General features: G+C 41.1%; 1 protein-coding gene across 2 annotated transcripts in view; it reads left to right on the top strand.

Moving 5' to 3' along the window:
• Positions 1–20,293, top strand: part of GREB1 (growth regulating estrogen receptor binding 1) — a 158,082-nt gene that overhangs the window by 90,447 nt on the left and 47,342 nt on the right. For both annotated transcript variants that reach the window (XM_038397262.2, XM_038397261.2), the window contains exons 5-11: positions 10,908–11,090; positions 11,406–11,549; positions 12,928–13,053; positions 15,372–15,494; positions 16,162–16,299; positions 18,408–18,593; positions 19,355–19,705. In XM_038397262.2, coding sequence (XP_038253190.1) covers positions 10,908–11,090; positions 11,406–11,549; positions 12,928–13,053; positions 15,372–15,494; positions 16,162–16,299; positions 18,408–18,593; positions 19,355–19,705 — 1,251 coding nt within the window. The remainder of the gene's footprint in view (positions 1–10,907; positions 11,091–11,405; positions 11,550–12,927; positions 13,054–15,371; positions 15,495–16,161; positions 16,300–18,407; positions 18,594–19,354; positions 19,706–20,293) is intronic.

Genomic DNA, 20,293 nt, shown 5'->3' with positions numbered 1-20,293 from the left:
GTTCTGCTAGCAAGAGTATATCTAGGCTTGCTCCCAGCTGCTGTGTAAACATACCTATGTATGCTGGTGTAAACCAGGATTAACTCTGTTACAGTCAATGGAATTATACCAGGGTAAGTGAAATTAGAATCCGGCACACAGTGTCACAAGCCAAACCGTTTTATTGACAAATCAAAGGTATTGTCTGTGACAACTGAGCTTGTTTTCAATTCATTGTATGCTGGACTAAGATGTTTACCACCTTGTCTTGCACTAAATTCAAGCTGACATCTGCAAAGGACTTTATTGAAAGGAACATAAGAACATAGGAACATAAGAACAGCCATACTGGGTCAGACCAATGGTCCATCTAGTCCAGTATCCTATCTTCTGACAGTGGGCAAAGCCAGGTGCTTTAGAGGGAGTGAACAGACCAGGTAATCATCAAGTGATCCACCCCCTCTTTTTATTTGATGGCTCTGAAAGAAGGGAACAGTTTAATTATTCCCGAAAGTCTGGGTTTGAGACCATTTTCCTTTGCAAAACTGTGGGTATGTGTATTTATAAACAAAATGGAAAATGATGCCCCAAAATCTTTAGTAACTATAGAGGTAACAGGCTCGATTTTCCAAAACGCAGAGTACTTACTGAGAGTCTATTGGAACTGAGGGCACTTTCTAAGAGGTGCTGAGCACCCACAGGATCAGGTGCAATGTTTGTAACCCATGAGACACCCCATTTTCTTTCTTAAGTCAGTGGTGTTTGTGTCAAGGGGGAGGGTATTGTTCCCTATTGTAGATTATCCAAAAGTAATTTATTTGTAAGGAAAACACACCCAAGAAATGTCTTAGTGGTTTCCAGGCTATTCTTGAGCTGGCTCCATATCAGTTTGTGGATATGCCTGTGGGGCATTTGTAGGCTCAGAAGGAAAATATACCCGAGGAGCATCTCATAGTTTCCTGACGTTATCTGTTGATTCCTAGTCTTGTCTCCATGACAGGCTGTTGACATGCCTCTGGGGCATGTATAGGGTTGGTTTATTGATTATGGTAAAAGGTTGTATTACTCTCAAGGATAGCTGTTCGTGCGATTCATGTGCCATTTGTATTTGAGAATGAATTACATCTAATTTTCCACTGGAAAGGCCCCCTTCTTGGAAATGTGTGGGTGTCTGCTTCAAGCACAACCATTTGTGTGTAATAGCAAAGGAGCATTAATTCGTACCCTGAGAAGCTCTTAGTCATTGCACCAGCTTATCTTTATTAATCAGAATTAGATTCCTTGCCTCACAGCCCTGCAAGGAACTCAGTATTTTGCCGTTAAGAAGCCTTTTCCTTGTTCCTGGAGATCTGCTAGAAACTAATGGAGAAGGCAGTGTTGTGATTGGGGTCATTGTTTCCCCAACAAATGCAGCTAATACATTCCCCCCCCCAGCAAAAAAGGTTTTTTGTTTATTTCCCCCACTTTTCATGCCTTGAAGTGAGACTGTGAGGACAAACTATGCATTTAGTGTCTCCTACCATCTTCCTCCCAGAGACGGAAAACAGCTGCACAGATCATCCCCTCTTCCATTGCTAGGAGTAAGAAGTCGTTTAGTCACTGGCTGGGGACAGAATAATTTTAAGTCTGGTTGTGGATGAAAGGTTCCAGTGTGAAGTATTGTATTGTTATTACTTCATTGGATGAAATGCACAGGGTGTATACCAAGCTCATTATAATACCAAGCAGGACCGAGCACTCTTGCCTGGTCTTATAAAAACAAACCTTGCTTCAGACTTCAGATGAAATTGAACTGAAAGCCCCTTCAGATTGGGCTGGGATTAGGATCGTGGTGCTGGGGTAGAGTGTGCATACATGGAATGGTGGGTCGCAGACAAAAAGACACAATGCAGTTGGTGGGTCACCTTATTAAAAGGTTTGGGAACCACTGCTCTATTTAACCACTGAGCAGGGGCAGCCTAATCAGGTCGGTGCAAACAAACTTTTCCAAACTGTCCTACTGATGAGCCTCAGTCCTGACCCAGAGAGTCAGTAATTGTACAGTAAGAAGGCAGGTCAGTCTTCATGCTCTGTCAGTCCTTTGCCTCTCTACTTTAACTAACTGACAGCTGAGTGTACTTGTCTGCTAGGTTGTGGACAGATTCATCCAAATCCATTTCATATAGACTGCTGAAGATTTTTCAGATGGTAACAACCTTCAGTCACTATTGATGTAGGTGGATTTGAACTGCTGACCTGGACGTGAAAGGCTTTTATCCCCTATACTCTATGAATTGATCTCTTGTTCTCTTGTGAAATCAACCTTATGACATAGATAAATTAGGACAGCTGCCCTGAATCCCCTGACCTTTGTTCTTTCTATAATGTATGGAAGCCTATTTGATTTAGTTTATTTATGAAACTATCTGTCTTTCCTATAAATTGCTGCTTCCAGACACTGGCATGTAAATGTGGCATGTGAAGAGGAAGGAAATAGTGAAATGTCTGAGTTCTCATCCTGCAGAATCCCTGTTGCCATATATTGGGTTATGAATAAGGTCAGAATGATGCTTTTTAAACCTGTGAATTAGCCATATGATGATGATAGAAGTGCTGGATGGCATCTTTATTTCACCATGATCTGAGCGAAATATCAACTCTTGAAAACAAAATGAGATCCTCTCAGGATCTCTTATCAGTCAGATAAGGGCTCCCAGTTAGTTGAATGTTCTCAGCTCCACTACAACCCTCTTCTAATCCATATCTGACTGATAAAGGATTTCTTAGGTGCTCTTAATAGTTGACATAAAGTCATGCTGTGTTGTAGTTCTCAAGTTATAGCTGAAATATGCTAATGAAAAATAAATGGACAAAGCTGACTGTCAAGGAAAGTAGAGTAACAATAGGGGGACATGATATGGATAGCTGTGTTGGAGGGAACTTGAAGCAGGGAGATTTCAGGAGAGTGCAGAGAAGCTGGTGAATGGTAGTGAAAGGAGACAGTTTTGATTTTTAAAAGGCTTTTCAAATAAAAGAAGTTCTAAAATGTGCAGCCTCCGAGTCCCTTTCAAAGCGAGTGGTCAATATTAGATGCATCTGAGACACTCGTCAGCTCTCTCATGCATACTGAAATGATTAGTGTCGACAACATTAGGTGGTGTTATATTACCTTAGCATTAAGTTGTTGTCTTGTATGTTAGTATGTGGTGTTATGTGATCTGAGGGGTTTAGGAGGAAGTCTGGCTATGTGTGCTGGAGTTGTTACTTGCAACGTTCCAATAAATCCCTGTGACTATTACAACTAATAGCAGCAACTGGAAAACCACAATGCTCTGGGTAGGGACTTAAGAGCTGGAATAAGTCTGATCTATGGTGAACAGCCAGTCTTGAAAGGGAAGAAGATTTGTACTGCAGGGGTTAAACTGATGACTATTAATCATCAGCCACTGCAGACAACAAGAGATTGGTATGCTGCCCTCCGTTTTCAGGACAGATACTTCCACATGGCAATACATCCCGGCTGCAGAAAGTACCTTTGCTTTATAGCAAGAGACATCCACTACCAGTACATGGTGCTCTCCTTTGGTCTGTCACTGGCCTCAAAGGTCTTCATAAAATGCAAGGTGGTAGTAGTGGCCCACTTGTGCCACTTAGGTGTCCAGATTTTCTCTTACCTACACATTTGGCGAGTAGGTGGAGCTCAAGCATCCAAGTCAACAGCAGCATCCTCGTTATCAGACAGCTGTTCTCTCATCTGAGCCTGAAACTAAGTTTAGACAAATCAAAGTTGCAGCTGATAGAGTGTATAACATTCATAGGAGCAGACCTCAATGCCGTAACTGTGATGGACTGTCTTCTGGTGGTCAGATTTCAGTCCACTTTGTCTGAAGGCCTAAAATCCAACACAGTTACAGCAGTGCATTCCTGTCTACAAGTGCTGGGCCACATGGCCTTGTATGCATATGTAACTCTGCATGCCAGACTTCACCTTCATTGTCTATGGGCCTGCCTTCATTTGGTTGATCTTCTGACTAGGCATCCTCTGGACATGCTCATTTATGAGGCTGCATGAGTGCTTGAAACCCTGGACTGTGGCTGGACCCTCACAATGTGTGCAAAGAGTTGCTTTTTCTGTCTCCTGAGCCAGCTTTGACTCTGGTTACAGATGTGTCTACCAAAGGCTGGGGGTCCCACCTTGATTGACTTTGTGCGCAAGATCTGTAGTCACCCTAGGAGGTGTCTCTACACATAAATGTGCTGGAGCCCTGTGTGATTCATTGGACCTAAGAAACATTTATGTCTACCATCAAAAACGATGGTCATCTGTACATATCTTTTGTTGACATTATGCCATCACTCTGGCCTCTTGGGACGATGGTAGCTTGGGCAAGTAGGAATTGCAGTCTCTGTTCAGATCATCCAAAGTCCCTGCATCAGTAAGGGAGCAGCTACGGCATCACCTGCAATAGAATGTATATGTTCACAATCACTTCAAGAAGAAAAATGGGCTTCTTACCTAGAGTAACTTGTTTTTTGAGATCTGTTGTGCACATATGCATTCAGTGACTGCCCCATCTTCTCTGCTGCTTCGGACAATCATTTCACAAGTAGCAAGAAGGAGTGGAGAGGGAGGTGACAGACATGACCTTTTATGGCCCTGGCTCAGCACACCAGGAGAGCTGGGGTGCATGTGCCGCCTAGTGGTACCGCTGGCAAAAGTCTCTGGCTCAAGTGTCTTGGGCGCACATTACTCCTGCAGAGGAACACATATGCAGTTGAATGTATATGTGCACAATGAATCTCAAAGAATAAAAGTTACTATAGGTAAGTAACCATTTTATTTACTGAAGGAGACCTAGACTGGGGAAATCTTCGCAGTTCAGGAACGATTATCCATTGATCCAGCTACCAACTAGTTAGTGTGTGATGGTAACAGGATTGTTTTTCTAGCAAGCTTACAGAGAACCAAACTAGATCATCTGGGATATGAAAAAACACTGAGCTGTGTATCTGGCAGATATTTTGGCTGGGTGTGGCTGCAGATGTTAAGGACTAGTTACTTTCCCGGTTTATCTGTCAGGAAAGGAAAGCGCCGGCAAGAAGAGGCAGAATTCCTTTAGGAGCACACCAACCCACCAGGCCCTAGGTGTTCATACAGACTGAATTGGAAAGGCCCTCTGTCAGAAACACCAGCTGGAAATTGGTATTTGCTGATAGTGTCTGACACCTTCTCAAAGTATGCTGTGGCATGACCGCTGAAGGATAAAAGGACTGAGACTGTTACTGATGAATTGATGAAACATGTAGTGTTGCAGTTTGGCCCACCAAACTGCATCTAAAGTGATCAGGAGAAGGAATTTGAATCATGGCTGTTACAGGAGGTTTTTTGACAACTCCAGATAACCAAGGTCAGGACTGGTGTTGCCCACCCTGCTAGTAATGGGAGTGTGGAGAAAGTGCACCACTGGCAGTTTGTCAGCAAAGACCAATGAGACTGGGATACTAAATCACCTTTTGTTATCTTTGCATAGAATACAAGCATGCAGTCACCTATCCATTACTCTTCTATGAGGTTATTCTGCACACTCATGCTTCCCTATGACTTGATGTTCAGGCTGCAAGAACTGGCAAGACCCCCTGCTACTACTACTGGGTGATGTGGCAGAGTCTTATATCAGTGACTCAAGGACAACATTCCAGAAGGTGGAGGAACAGATGAGTTGGAAGCAAGCATGTCAAACACAAGATGCCAGGAAAAAGGAAAATTATGTGCCCACTCAGAAAGGAGAGAAGGTGTAGCTCTGCAACTGGAAAAAACAGTCTGGAAAAAATCTCCAAAGTACTCCTTTTTGGAGGGGATGTTACATAGTGATTAAGAAACTAAACAGCTTATCCTTACTGGTACAAAAAAGCAAGACCTTGTCACTTTGCATCAAAAACTGGTGCACATTCATTGAAAGAAAGGGGAAGGAAAACACTAAGGATACCGAACAATTATTCCAGAAGGATGCAGAACAGGATTTGGAAGTACCCCCAGCAGGTTCTTATGGCTCATAATGGGAAGCCAGTTGTGTAGGAGGAATTGCTGAGATATTCTTGGGACCTTAGCACATGCTGTCTTCAGCAGACGGTCTGTGTACAACAAATAGAGGACATGAACCCTGCAGTCACTGATAATCTAGATCCAACTATGAATGAAGTGTTGGTGATGGAATATAGGCCTTTAGTGGGCAGACTAACACAGAAACCTGCATGGATGGCAGACTATCTGGGTTCCAAGGAGTTACTGTTTTTAAACTCGTATTTAACTAGAGGGGGGAAAGTTGTAATGGTTAGTGTAGACAGCAACTCCACCAGTGTGTGATGTAGACAGCGCTAGGTTGACAAAGGAATTCTTCCGTCAACCTAGCTACTGCCTCTTGGGAAGGTGTGTCACTTATCTTGATGGGAGAATCGCTCCTGCAGGCATAGGTAGTCTCTACACTGAAGCACTACAGCGGTGCAACTGCACAGCTGCAGCTGCACCGCTGTAGCATTTAAGTGTAGATGAGCCATAAGTGAAGATTAGGTTTCCTAATTAATCTCACATGGCTAAATGATATTGCTCAGGGGGCCTTTAAGGGCTATGGAACCTTTCAGTGCAGTCTCTGCTAGTTTGAGTCTGGTCCAAGTTGTGGTCACTGATGTAAGTGAGTCACTTAGGAAGCTTAGTAGGAAGCTGGTCATGGAGCATGAAATCTTTTCAAGTGTACCACAGAGCAGGCACTGTATCATGGTAACTGATCCAAGTGGCTCTGTGGTGCACGTGAAAAGATTTCGTGCTCCATGACCTGCTTCTTCCTGGACAGCTGTTTCTATCACCAGTTTTGGCAACCTGGTAGTCGGTCTCAGCAAATAGATAAAGGCTAGAACAGGCACAGACAACACTGTCTTGCCATAGGAAATGGTCCCTTCTATGGTCAGGCTTAAAAAAACCATCTGGGTAGGTGTCAGTGTAGGAAGAAGTTCACTGCTGCTGGCCACGCTTTCTGTGTTCTGTGGATGAACAGGGATTTCATTCTCCAGTTTATGCCCCTTTCATGAACTCTGAATCTGGTTAGAACACATGTAACACTGTACAGCTTTAAGAAAAGGAGTACTTGTGGCACCTCAGAGACTAACAAACTCTAAGGTGCCACAAGTACTCCTTTTCTTTTTACAAATACAGAGTAACACAGCTGCACCTCTGAAACCTGTAAAACTTTAATCACTAGGTTTTATTTTTGGTTCCTTTTACTGTTGCCTTTAATTACTGAGGTAACTGAAGGTTTTCTTCTGTTACTGTTGATATTTGTGTGATGTTAGACAGATGGTTTTGTGATACCTGGTTTAACATGGAGGCTTATGCAGAGTGCTAATTTGTCCTAGTGTTATAAGTCATAGTGACCTTTACTAAACTATATACCAGAACCTGAGATGTAACAGTCATATTTCAATACACTCTAACATATCCCCAGCAAAAAGACCTAGTACTCTTAGATACCAGACCAACAAAGGATGAATTCTGGCCTTTAATGCATTCTGCTGAGCCATTACGAAGCTAATGAGAAGGATAATCAGATTTGTAAGCAGAGCAAACAATACTTTTCCTTGTAGTCTCCTTCTGAACAAGTGTTTATAGAGCATTATATTTCAGTGGCTTGCTTTTAGTTTTCCTTATCTCAGTAAAACAAAAATGTTGGCAGTTAATTTGAAAAATTAGTTTGTATGAAATATGTGACTTAAAATATTAACATAACCTTCCCTATTATCACCTACTGAACAGGGAGCCTTGTCTTGCATCCATTGAAGCCAAGGAAAGTTTTGCTATTGACTTCAGTGGGTTCAGGATCAGGCAAAATTGTAGCCTTGTAAGGAGATTTGGTGCAGTGCTGTGCCACTCCACAAGGGGCTGCAGGAGGGGTTGTGTCTTAAACTCCTCCCTGAACCTCTTAACAGACAGGATGGGTGAGTAAGAAAGATATGGGCTGACTTGTGGACAGCTCTGAAGGCCCCTTCTCAATGGGCAGCAGTGGCCAAAAAAAGTGGAGATCTATAAAGACTGGGGTAGAAAATAATACCAGAAAATATTATAATGCTGCTATATAAATTGATAGTACATCCTCATCTGGAATAATGGGTTCATATGTGGGCACCTACCTCAACATAAATAAAGCAGAAACCGAAGGAGTTCAGACGTGGGCCAAGAAAATCATTATAGGTATCAAAAAACTTCAGTATAGAGAGAATTTAGCAAGATTGTGACTCTTTAATTTACAGGAGAGGTGAATAAGATGGAAATGATAGGAGGATTCAAAATAACAAATGGTGGAAAGTAAAACCATTCTTATTTACTTTCTGATAACCCAGAAAACAAGGACATTCAGTGAAAATGAAGAGTAAGAAATTTAAAACTGATAAAAGAAAGTAGTTTTAACATATGAGTAATGAATCTGTGGAATTCATTGCTGCAATATATTGGACCATGAACATTTCAATACTAAATCAGACCTGGGCTCCATGTAGTTCACCATCCTGTCTCCAACAGTGGCCAGTACCAGATGTTTGAGAGGAAGATACACGCAACCTCATATTAGACAGATGTGGAATAATCTGCTCTCTACATTAGGTGTCTTCCTAACCCTGATAGGTAGGGTTTGGCTTAAGCCTTGAAGTATGAGGTTTAATATCCTTTCCAAAATGTGTTAGTGTTAACTATGATAATTCTGAATATTCTTGTTATCTATATAAATGTCCAGCCCCCTTTTCTGAATCTTGCTAAGTTCTTAGCCTCAGCGGCATCCTGTATTAATGAGTTCCACAGTTTAATCACCCATTTAATGAAAAAGAATTTCCTTGTACTGGTTTTTAATTTGCCATCTTTCAATTTCACTGAATGTCCCCTTTTCCTTGTAATATTAGACAGGAAACAGAAGGTCATGATCTACCTTCTCGATTCTTTGTCCATTTATCACATCCTTTTCTGTTTGTCTCCTTTCTAAGGTAAACAATCACAATCTTTTCAGGCTTCATATGAGAGTTTCTTCTCAATCTTCATATGAGAGTTTTCCCATGATTTTCCTGGTAAAGATCCTAGAATTCAAAAATGGATTAGACCTTTATGTGGATGATGACACATCCACATGTGCATTAGATAGGATTAAAGGAAAGGAAAACTTCTATTCTTCAGGGTGTAAGCCATATATTAATTGATGAGGGAGTAGAAAGAAATGTCTATAGGAACTGATTATTCCATAACTGCCCATTTCTTGCACAGGGGACTAGCCTATGTGGAGCGCTGGTCTGATCCATTATGATGATTCCTATATAAATACATTACAAAATAGCAAGAAAAATATGGCTGTCCCAGACCACAGTACAGATTAACCTATCAGTGTCAGTCTGCCCCTTAAGGAGTGCTTTTATATATTTAAATAACAAATAGAGCACAACACCTACTCCTTGGGGCTCAATCCTACGGTCTCTCAATGTGAGGAATTCCCATTTAAGTGAATGGCACAAAGTCCCTGGGAGTTCCATGAGTGGAGTAGCTATCCCATCAAGCCGTGAGCTCTTTGGCACAAGGAGGGAGCATGTCTCCTTCATGCTCCGTGCAGCCCCAAGCACCTTAATATCATTCAGATGAATAATAGTTTTTAAAACAAATTTTGTGATATTGCAGATTGCTCACGCAGACTAGCCCTCGAATTTGGGAAGGCTGACTTAAGTCAGCAACCCCGAGGGATTTGCTGTATTTCCTCCCGAAGTCCCTGACTCAGGAGAGCAATCCTAATAAGGAAAGCACTTTAGAAATGTGCTTAATACACGTTTAAAGTTAAGCACTTGCTCAGTGTTGTCTTGCATAGGGATAGATTTAAACACATGCTTAAGTGCTTTCTAGTCAGGGCCTTAATAGTCTAAGGCTTTGTCTACATTGCCAATTGAACGACACAACTTTTGTCATTCATAGGTGCTTTAAAAAGCCCCTCCCCCCAAAAGACAAAAGTTTTGCCACAGCAAGTGGCACTGTAAACGACTTGTTGTCGGCAGGAGCGCTCTCCTGTTGACAATGCGAACCCCGCTCATAGGGGGTGGAAGCATTTTATCAGCAAAAATGCCGTCAAACAGCATTTACACTGCCTGACTTTTAGCAACACAGCCATGTCGCTAAAAGCTGTGTAGTGTAGACCAAGCTTAGAATGCCTGTTTTCATTCCTATGACCTGGGTATAAAGGTATCTGAAATTTTTTGAAAGTGGTCTGAAATGAAAAATATAACCATAGGCAATGAAAACAAGGTATGTATTAACTAACTGTGAAGCTTAATTTAGGAAACTTGATGGCCAAGTGCAATTTGGAGGGTTTGACATAATTTTTTTAGTAAGAAAATGTTTGTATCAGATCGGGGTGGCCAACCTGAGCCTGAGAAGGAGCCAGAATTTACCAATGTACATTGCCAAAGAGCCACAGTAATATGTCAGCAGCCCCGCATCAGCTCCCCTGCTGCTCCCAGCACCCCCCACCCATCGGCAACCCCACCGATCAGCGCCTCCCGCTCCCTTCCCATCAGCTGTTTTGTGGGGTGCAGGAGGCTCTGAGGTGGGGAAGGGGGGGAAGAGCGAGGGCATGGCAGGCTCAGGGGAGGGGACGGGAAGGGGTGGAGTGGGGGTAGGGCCTGTGGCAGAGCCAGGGGTTGAGCAGGGAGCACCCTCAGCATGTTGGAAAGTTGGTGCCTGTAGCTCCAGCCTCAGAGTCACAAGGAGCCACATATTAACTTCTGAAGAGCTGCATGTGGCTCCGGAGCCACAGGTTGGCCACCCCTGTATCAGATGAATTATTTACAACAAATGCTCACCATCCCATGGGAAGTGATGTGTCCACATGTTACTGTCACCTATCTTACCAGATCTTTTGTATTGTTTATTTTATCAGGTTTCTCTGGCAATTGTGTTGGCTGTGGCAAGAAGGGGTTCTGCTACTTTACTGAATTTTCCAATCACATCAATCTTAAACTGACCACTCAGCCCAAGAAACAGAAACACTTAAAGTATTATCTGGTCAGGAATGCACAAGGAGCTCTTACCAAAGGATCTGTAATCTGCTGGAAAGGGGCAGGTGAGATAATGAAGCTGTCTTGTTGGAGCTCTGGTTCTCATCTGCAGAGCTTAGATAACACAGAGATTGGCGTCTGAGAAAAACCTGAGATAGATAGATAAACAAAGGAGTCTTTAAAGCTAGGTGATTACTAAAGAGCAGCTGTAGAAAGCAATTGACTAATAAAAAGATGGCATGTTTGACAAACTGTTAGTGCCCGCTTTCCAAATATCATAACAACTGATTCAAATTAGTTCATGTTTTAAACTCTCAATTTAAATTTGCAAAGATAAAGCTCTTGTATCGCTTCTCAGTGGAAGGGTCTTGTTTTCTTAGAGTTCAGAGGCCGACAGGCTTCATCCGGTCCTTGTTCAAGCACTTTGTTCCAACTGCCAGAGAGTTCGGGCCCCACGCTAACCACCACAAGTGAGCTTGTTCCAGCACCAAACCCAAATGCTCCGGCTGGGACTCAACAAACAGGTAACTTGGAGAAGAGAAACCCTTTGGGTTACTAAATATTCTTATTTGTGTGTGTGTGTGTGTAAATGGAAACACATAACACAAAATGAATAAAATGCAGATGTCTGAGTTAACTAAATCAAGTAACTGTTATAATAATGTCATCACTCTGAAAAAAGAAAGTTAATGGTTCTTTGAAGGCTTTTTCATTACAAGCGGTTTTTCAAAGTAATTGATGAAGAGTTGACAAATAACTTAATGTTCAGAAAATGTTTAAGCCAAATCTTTGAGATCCATCTGTTGTAAGGTGGTGAAAGTGGGCTTTACCATTTTGCAGCTGTTGCTTATCTAGCCACAAATGCTTTGGAAATCAGTTTGTTTATTTCAGTTTGTTCCTCTGATCCAGTCTATTTTATGATATGAGTGGGAATCCTCTTTATTGCAGAGATTATATGGAAGTTAGGTTAAAAGCTGTTTTTTTCTTTTGCTAGTAAAGACATTGGTTTATTTTTTATATTTCAGACAAATTAAGGTTAGATTTTCATATTTTTAAAAAAATAACTGTTATCTTTTATGGTTAAAAATATTTTCTTTCTGAAGGTTTTGCTTTTCCATTTCCTGGGGTGAATAGGTAGGTGTTTACTGATGAACGGTGAAATAATCTCTCTGAATTTCCTCCTAATGAAATCAGCTGTCCAGTGTCTTGTGAGTGTGATGGGTATTTGTATTTTGAGAACTTCAGCAACTCCACTGACATTTTTATTCTTTCTATCAGAGAGGAGCCTGAACTCCAAATATATTAAATAGCTGAGATTTTGAAACCTGGTGTCTATTGAGAGCAAACCATTAATCCCCCTAGGACATCACTGATGTGTATATATATTTTCAAAAGATGAATGTAGAAAAAGTAAAAGTAATTATAAACAGAGTTAGGGTTAGTCAAATCTACCTATTTATTAATGTGACACTGTCAACTCCTGATAAATAAAAAGATGTTTGGAAAAAAATGTAAACTCCAAATTTTGTTTGAGTTTATTTGTATTGATACAATGCTAGATTATTTTCATTAAGGCCCGTTCCTGCAATGAGCTTCCCATGGAAGCCGGTGTCTTCATGCTGATGGGCTGAATGTATGGATCTGATTGCAGGATTGGGACCTCATCCATGTAAACCCCAAGTAACTCCAGTGAAGTCAGTGGAGTTCCACTAGTGTAAAACTGATATGAGATCCAAATTGGGCTCACTGTGTTGAGTGCTGTAAACACAATGAGGGGTTCCTCAGCTGATGTAAATTCTCCTAGCTTCATTGAAATCAGAGACCAATTGATCAGTTCGTTACACCATCTGAGGATCTGCCTCTCTAATCATTTATTGAAAATAACTTCTTTTTTTGTGGCAGGCTCAATATCTGATCACCTCCCATCAACAGCAGCATTAGGTTCAACTGTTTACAATGGCAAAGATTCTCCCAAACAACAGCTGGTGAAAAATAACCTGCCAGCTCTGACAAGACCATCAGTCTTAGGTACCTTTGAACTTTGTGTTTAACTGATCTAAATTGTATATTCTGATTTGGTTACCTGAGGAGAAATTGGAGTACTCTATTTGGCATAAATTCTTCTGTTCCTGGATCAGAATATTCCCCTAAGAGTCATTGTGTTAATCAAATCTCTTGTTCCTTATTAACTTTCAAGGTGTGTTGTATGTATTTTCTGACACAGCTTCTGTAGAAGTCAGAACAGTAATTTATTTTTTTTTACTTCATTTTACTCTTATTTTAGTTTGAAAAGAAAGCAGCCTTATTTGGTGTCCAGACTCTTGGAAGGATTTGTCTGTGTCAGTTTCTTATAGTCACTCCAGAACAAGTTTTATATATCAATTCAATGATCCAGGAAAGCTTTATTCTGACCAATTAGAAGCTACTTATCAAATGATGCAGTCCACATTGGGAAATACCAAATTTTAAGACACTATTCACATTACTCTTTGTTTAAATATTGTTTTTAAATGGTTATCCAGCATGTTTCTGTCTGATCTGTGATTTCCAACCTTTTCTTCACGAGCACATTGGAGCTGCATTTGGGCAGGAAAATTCTGAATAGCCATATCATAGCCAAAGTCAGATTATAGGTTCATTTTAGGTAATCTTCACTGAATTGCACTGCCAGCATGCCTCATCCTGGTTCAGTTTCTATGCCCACTCAGTCCTTGACCGCTTTGCCTCTCTAAGTGGATGGGCACTTGCTTATTAGAAAATGGACTGATCTCACCTTCTCATTTCACAAAAAAACCCATCAGATGTCAGGGAATTACATAACCCATGTGAGACCTGGAGGATTTGGGGATTTGCAAAAAATGAATACATTATATTGATTTGCTCTTCTTGAAATTGTGCCTTCTGCTGTGGATTATGTTGCAAAGATAAGTAATTGAAAGTAGAACAAATGGCCATATATTGCCCTCAAGTGGGGAAAATATAAAGGACAAAAGGCTATCTTTTTGGTAGATACTAGCTCTATGATGAATCTTCAAGTGAATAATTTTATTCTAGATCTGAAGGCATGCTAGTTCTGCACATATATTGTAGTTTATTTTTGTATAGTATCTTTTACAAAGAAAACATAACCTTTTTTAATCTGTAAGACTCAAACTCAGGTTTTGAAGTGTACATGGGAATAACCATTCTGTTGTCAAGATAGCCTTGACAGTGCGAATAGATGTACTGGTACCTTTGCATATTAAGGTAGGGCGAGATTAAGAGCTCAGTCCTGCAAGGTTCTGAGCAAAACCTAGAAGACTCTTAATACCCACTGGTCAGAAATACCAATTGGTAACAGTGCAAATTCACAATTCTGGAAAATTGCAGAAATGTCCAGGAAAACACAAGAAATCAAAGACCAGGAACTTCAGCAGAAATGTGGCTCAGCATGGTAATTGGTAGTACAAACCAAGGTGCAGGAGCCAGCTGCTGAGTCTCTTCAGCTGCCAACCTTGAATATCAAAGAAATCGAGCTGATAGCCAGTGTGGGTGGCAAAAATAATGATGGTGGGTAATGTTTTTAAAGGTTTCAGAGTAGGAGCCGTGTTAGTCTGTATTCGCAAAAAGAAAAGGAGTATTTGTGGCACCTTAGAGACTAACAAATGTATTAGAGCATAAGCTTTCGTGAGCTACAGCTCACTTCATCGGATTATTATTGTTATTATTATTATTATTATTATTATGCTCTAATAAATTTGTTAGTCTCTAAGGTGCCACAAATGTTTTTAAAAGCTCTTAAGTACCATTATGTTTCAGTGGGATTGAGATTCCTAGCTCCCTGAATGTACTTGTGTAAATTTTATCCAATGTCTCCTAATTGCTAAATCTGCTCATTTTGAGTCTTGTATCTGGACATGCAAGGAATAAAACTTATATGTTCTTGGCTTCCAGGGTAAGAACATATTAGTCAATGCTATACTAGTATCATTTTCCCAGAACTCACAGTGCTGTAAAATAGATGAACTATGCTATAATAAAAACAAGGAGTACTTGTGGCACCTTAGAGACTAACAAATTTATTTGGAAATGAGCTTTCATGGGCTAAAACCCACTTCATCGGATGCAATGAATCACAGGTCCCTGCTCTGGAGAGTTGAAATTATTAAGGTGTAACATAGCACAGTAAAATAAAGGCCATATACAGACTAGTGAGTCTGTGTGCATGTTTGATGCAATCTAGTACAATAATTATAGGGCTGGTCTATGAAAAATCATATTGGACTGTCATGCGTGTGATTTAACAAGTTAAAAATATTTCTCCATTTTTCATATTAATAATTTTCTCATATATTAATATTACCCAGGCACTTTAACAAATTCAGGGCCTCCTAAAAAGCGCCACAAAGGATGGTCTCCAGAGTCGCCATCATCTACTGAAACTTGGAACTTGCAGCCCAACCTGCAGATTCCAAATAGAAATAAAAATGGTAAGTTGGCTGAATTGTTTTGTCTGAAAGATAATGAGTGAGGGGTGAGATTTCACAAGGTATTTAGGATCCTAAAGATCCACCTAGGTGCCTCAGATGATTTTCAAAAGTGCCTCAGCATCTAACTGCCATTGAAATCAGTCTTGTAATCTACTAGCTTTCCTTAAAATAGTTTTTTTACCTCCTGTTGTTTGGAGTATGATTGCTGTCAAAAATGGGACACTGAAAAAAATGATACATTTTGGTGAATTTTAATTTCCCTCTCAATACCTATATAGCAAGAACATTCCCTTGGAATATCTGAATATCTGAATATGTTACTATAGGGGAAAAATGCAGATCATACATGTTTGTTGTTGATAAAGCCACACCTGTTCATATTATTGAATTTGTGCCAGCATGTTGTTTTTCATGCTCATTTTGCAATCTTTAGACACGTGTGATACTCAAGGGCTTGGAAATGTAATTATTACTTCAAGGAAGCTAACATAATAAATACAGGCTTTATTAGCATTTCATGAGTCATTTGTTTTGTAATTGTAAAAAGAATGGAACATTGATTTATTTTGGTGTTTAATACTCTTCATCAAGAAAAACAATGTTGTGAATTTATTTGCATCAATATGATTATTACTTGATTGTAGTAACATTATGAATTAATTCTTAGATGTGGGAGGCCTATCGTGTTTGACACATTCTACTCTGGTGGGACCAGTCTGTTCTCCAATGGTAGGCTCTGGAGAACCAGTTTCTGTTCCTGATAACTTGCTGAAAATATGTAAAGCAAAACCAGTTATATTTAAAGGTAAAAAATCTATCCATGTGTGTAAGAGACATGCAAAGATATGGGCCTGCTTTTAGAATTCAGGGAAGAAACTTTAAACACACTGGACACAGGCTTAAAGGCAATTTAATGTATTTGGAGAGCAAACTTATGTAGCATTTTATATGTGCAAACATTAACTAATTAACTTGATAATTACAAGAAATAACCCAAAAACCCAACGAGTCACCCTCCCCTCCAAAACCCCTAAAACAAACAAACAAAAAAACAAACAAACAAACAAAAGCAAAGCTCCAAAGAGTTTAAGATTGTAATCCTGCTCCCATGCAAATCAAATGCTTAATTCCCATTTACTACTATAGGAACAAGATTGGTCAACAATTAAGGAGTGTAAAGCCGTAAATTAGTGCATTGGCCTTTGTAGATTTAAATTTGTGATGGGTCCTCAGTGTTTACATCTCAATCTAGGCTAAAGTAGACCTTCTCTACATCACAGTTCTATCAGGTACTTTAGGAACACCTGTTGTCTTTGTCTGGGTTGGGATGGGGGAAGTATTAGAAAGCATTGCAGCTATAGTGCATTGTGAGGGACAGATGTAAAGCTTGCACAGTGTGTTCATATAAAACGCTGGCTAAATAGTAGAGTATTATCTTGTTTGTGGCGCAGCCATGATACACCTAGGGCACATCTATACTGGAATAAAAGACTCATGGCATGGTCATGGCTGGCCCAGGTCAGCTGACTTGGGCTTGTGCGGCTTGGGCTGCAGGACTAAAAATTACTGTGTAGATGTTTGGGTTCGGGCTCGGGCTGGAACCCGGGCTCTGGGACCTTACCCCCTTGCAGAGTCCCAGAGTTTGGGCTCCAGCGGGAGCCTGAATGTTTACATTGCAGTTAAACAGTCCTGTAGCTACAGCCAGATGACATGGGGCAGCTGCAGGTGTTTAATTGCTGTGTAGACATAGCCAGAGAGCTAGCACACACCAGCTGGGATGCAAAATCTAGCGCGCACCAGTGTGTCACACACTAACTGTCCATGTAGACCCTGCTGGCACACACTGAAAGTTCTCTAGTGTGCATTGATGCAGTACTGTTTCAAATGGGACTACATCAGCACACACTGAGCATGCACAAGGGTCCGCACAGTAAGTGCACACTAGCGTGTTGCATACCCACACTGTGTAGACAAGCCCTAAGTCAATGTGCAATACTCTTCTTCTCTCGGGGTGGCTCATTCTGAGCATCTGAAATCAGCAGGAGTTCTGTTCTGCATATGGGACTTCACTTTGTAACAACTCTGCTTCCCTGAGTAGGGATAGAACCTAGGACTTTCAGCCTCTAAAATGCAGGCCTCTACCACTTGAGCTACCTCCATTAGCTGGTAATCACCTTCATTTCTTATTCTCTATGTGGAACATTCTCAGTCCTTATCTTTAAGGTGCTCAGTGGCTTGTGCCCAGCATATCTAAAAGATCGCCTAAAGCTCTGGGATGAAGACCATGGTTGACTTCTCTGCTCATCTGGTACAGGGGAACTAGGGTAAAGCTCATCTGTGCAGGTGATAGAGCTTTGTTGGAGGCTGATCTGCGACTGTGGAATGAACTCCCACAGGAACTAAGGATCATCACAAACCTCACCACGTTCTGCTCCAAGTGCAAGGTGCACTTTGATTGTCCTTCTCTAACTAAACACAAAACAGCCTGTACCAAAAAACCCGATAAACCCTCCCCCAACAAAAACCAACCAATGAGAAAACCCTACCAAAACAAACCACTCCACACACAGTTGTTCCCCTGGGACGAGAATGAGAGAATGAACCACAGCACACATGACCGATGTTATTTACATTGCTTAATGTGCTCGTGCAAGGCACTTGGCTTCTGCAGTGATGAGCACAGTATAGCAGCAATCTAGAATAGAACTAGTCATTATGGGTACACAACACATGTAGCCAGGGTGTTACACATGACTTCACCTACTGCTTTTAATCTCTCTTGCTGACTTCCCCGAGCACTGAAATATTATTCGAGCTGTTACCATTTAAAGTGTTAGTAACTTGTTTGATGGCTGCATAGTGAATTATTAAATTAAGTTTATCTGACAAGTGCAAATATTGTTTATATTACAGGTCATGGAAACTTTCCTTATCTTTGTGGGAACCTTAATGACATTAATATCAGCCCTCTTCTGTACACCTGCTACAGAAATTCACAGTCCATATCTAGGGCTTATGAACAATACGGTGCCTCTACAATACAGCCTATTTCAGAGGAAATGCAGCTTTTACTAACCGTCTACTACCTTGTTCAACTAGGTGAGTTTTTTTCACCTGTGTAGAATCTTGGACTAGAATTATTACATTTTGCCATTGGTAAGTAAAGACTAAGTTTTCTTAGATGAGGTGCTTTTTAGATTAATTAAAGGAGCTCCTGCTGTAGTGAAAGAGCTGATTGCTGGGTCTTAAAAAAAATATAGGGCCAAATACTGAGACGTGCTGAAATGATCCAGACCTCTGCTCTGTGTAGGAACCAAGGATGGAACAAAAGTGGCTATATGGCAGATTTGCTCACGCTGACTGTTAGGGCTGCTGAGGCCTGACTTTAAACTACACTGAGGGTTGTTTTAACTTACACTGAGCGTAACATCTCTCAAACACTAGCCATGCCCTCCCTTCCCCATCAAGCCATGCTCTGATACATCCCTTACACTGGTGGGACTCTGGAAGAGTGAGGTGTAGAGTTGGCAGAGAGTGCTCTTAGCCAATTAGGGATTCCCCAGTGCTGAGGGACTGTTCTGCTCCTAGTTAGGGAAGCTTTACATGGTGACACAAAGGGGCTGCATTGTGGACCAGTATCTGGTCCTAAATCTTTCATATGGGGCAAAGGGCCTGATTCTGCTATAAACTATGTGTAACACCTGTGAAGACAGTGGAGTTGTGTGTGTAAAACCAGAGCAAAATCAGTCCTCAAAGGATTTTAATTTGCTGTATTTTTTCAGAGGGGAGGGGCTTTATTTTTAGGTCGACATCATTTGCAAGTGATTTATAATGGGCCTATAATGCTGATGTTTCTTTAGCTCCAGATCAGGTCCCTTTGATTGAGGATTTGGAACAGATATTCATGCGCTCGTGGCGGGAGTCGCACCACTCTGAAATCCGTCAGTATCAACAGGCCATTCCACAGGCTTTCCCTCTGGTTCCCAGCCAGATTGCACCAATGACGGCGGCCCAGCTTCCCTGGCTAGCTGGGCTGGCTGCCAGCTCTTGCAATGACAGCGTCCGTATCATCGAGTGCAGTTACTCTCTGGCAGAGGGACTTTCAGAAATGTTTAAGCTGCTCATTGAAGGGAAGCTAGTGAAGACGAACTATGTGGTGATCATATGTGCTTGCAGAAACAGAGCATTAGATTCCTGCATTGCGGTAACAGGTGAGATCTCTAGCAAAAAATCTTGAGACAAACCTGGAAAACTCCATCATTATCTGTTCTGAAAAGTTAGTTGGGTTAACTTGCTTGCATGCCCTTGCACACCCTTGCTTGTATATGGGTGGCCTTACCCATGCTACTTGCTAACATGCTTTGCCTGTTGGTGGATGCAAAAGAGGGTTTTGCGCATGCACACCAGTGCATATGCAAATTTTGAGGTTGGGTCAAAGCCACATAGAAAATGTAGTTATACAGTCCAACTTCTGTGTTTGACTGGAATATCTCCACTAAGGAAAGGTTTGAGCATGATCTAAGTTTCACAAGGAAGATTTTTGTTTGTGTTCTCCCAAAGACAGCTGAAGTTCTATATAGGCTATGCTGATAATATTGGCAAGAATTCTTGGCACTCTGCAGCTTTACTCAGAATAATGGGTTTGAATGTCTATGAAATAACTAAGATCTAAGGGTTCATTTTGAAAGCAGTATGGCTCGGATGAATGACCAGTCCAAGACTGTTTTTGTACAGTCTTTTCCATATATTGCTTTGGAAACATACTTCCCGAGACAAAAGACAAATAGAGGGGGAGCATA

This window comes from Dermochelys coriacea, chromosome 3 (assembly GCF_009764565.3).
Source record: "Dermochelys coriacea isolate rDerCor1 chromosome 3, rDerCor1.pri.v4, whole genome shotgun sequence".
In the NCBI taxonomy this organism is placed as follows: Eukaryota; Metazoa; Chordata; order Testudines; family Dermochelyidae; genus Dermochelys; species Dermochelys coriacea.
This window is presented reverse-complemented; position numbering and strand designations above follow the sequence as displayed.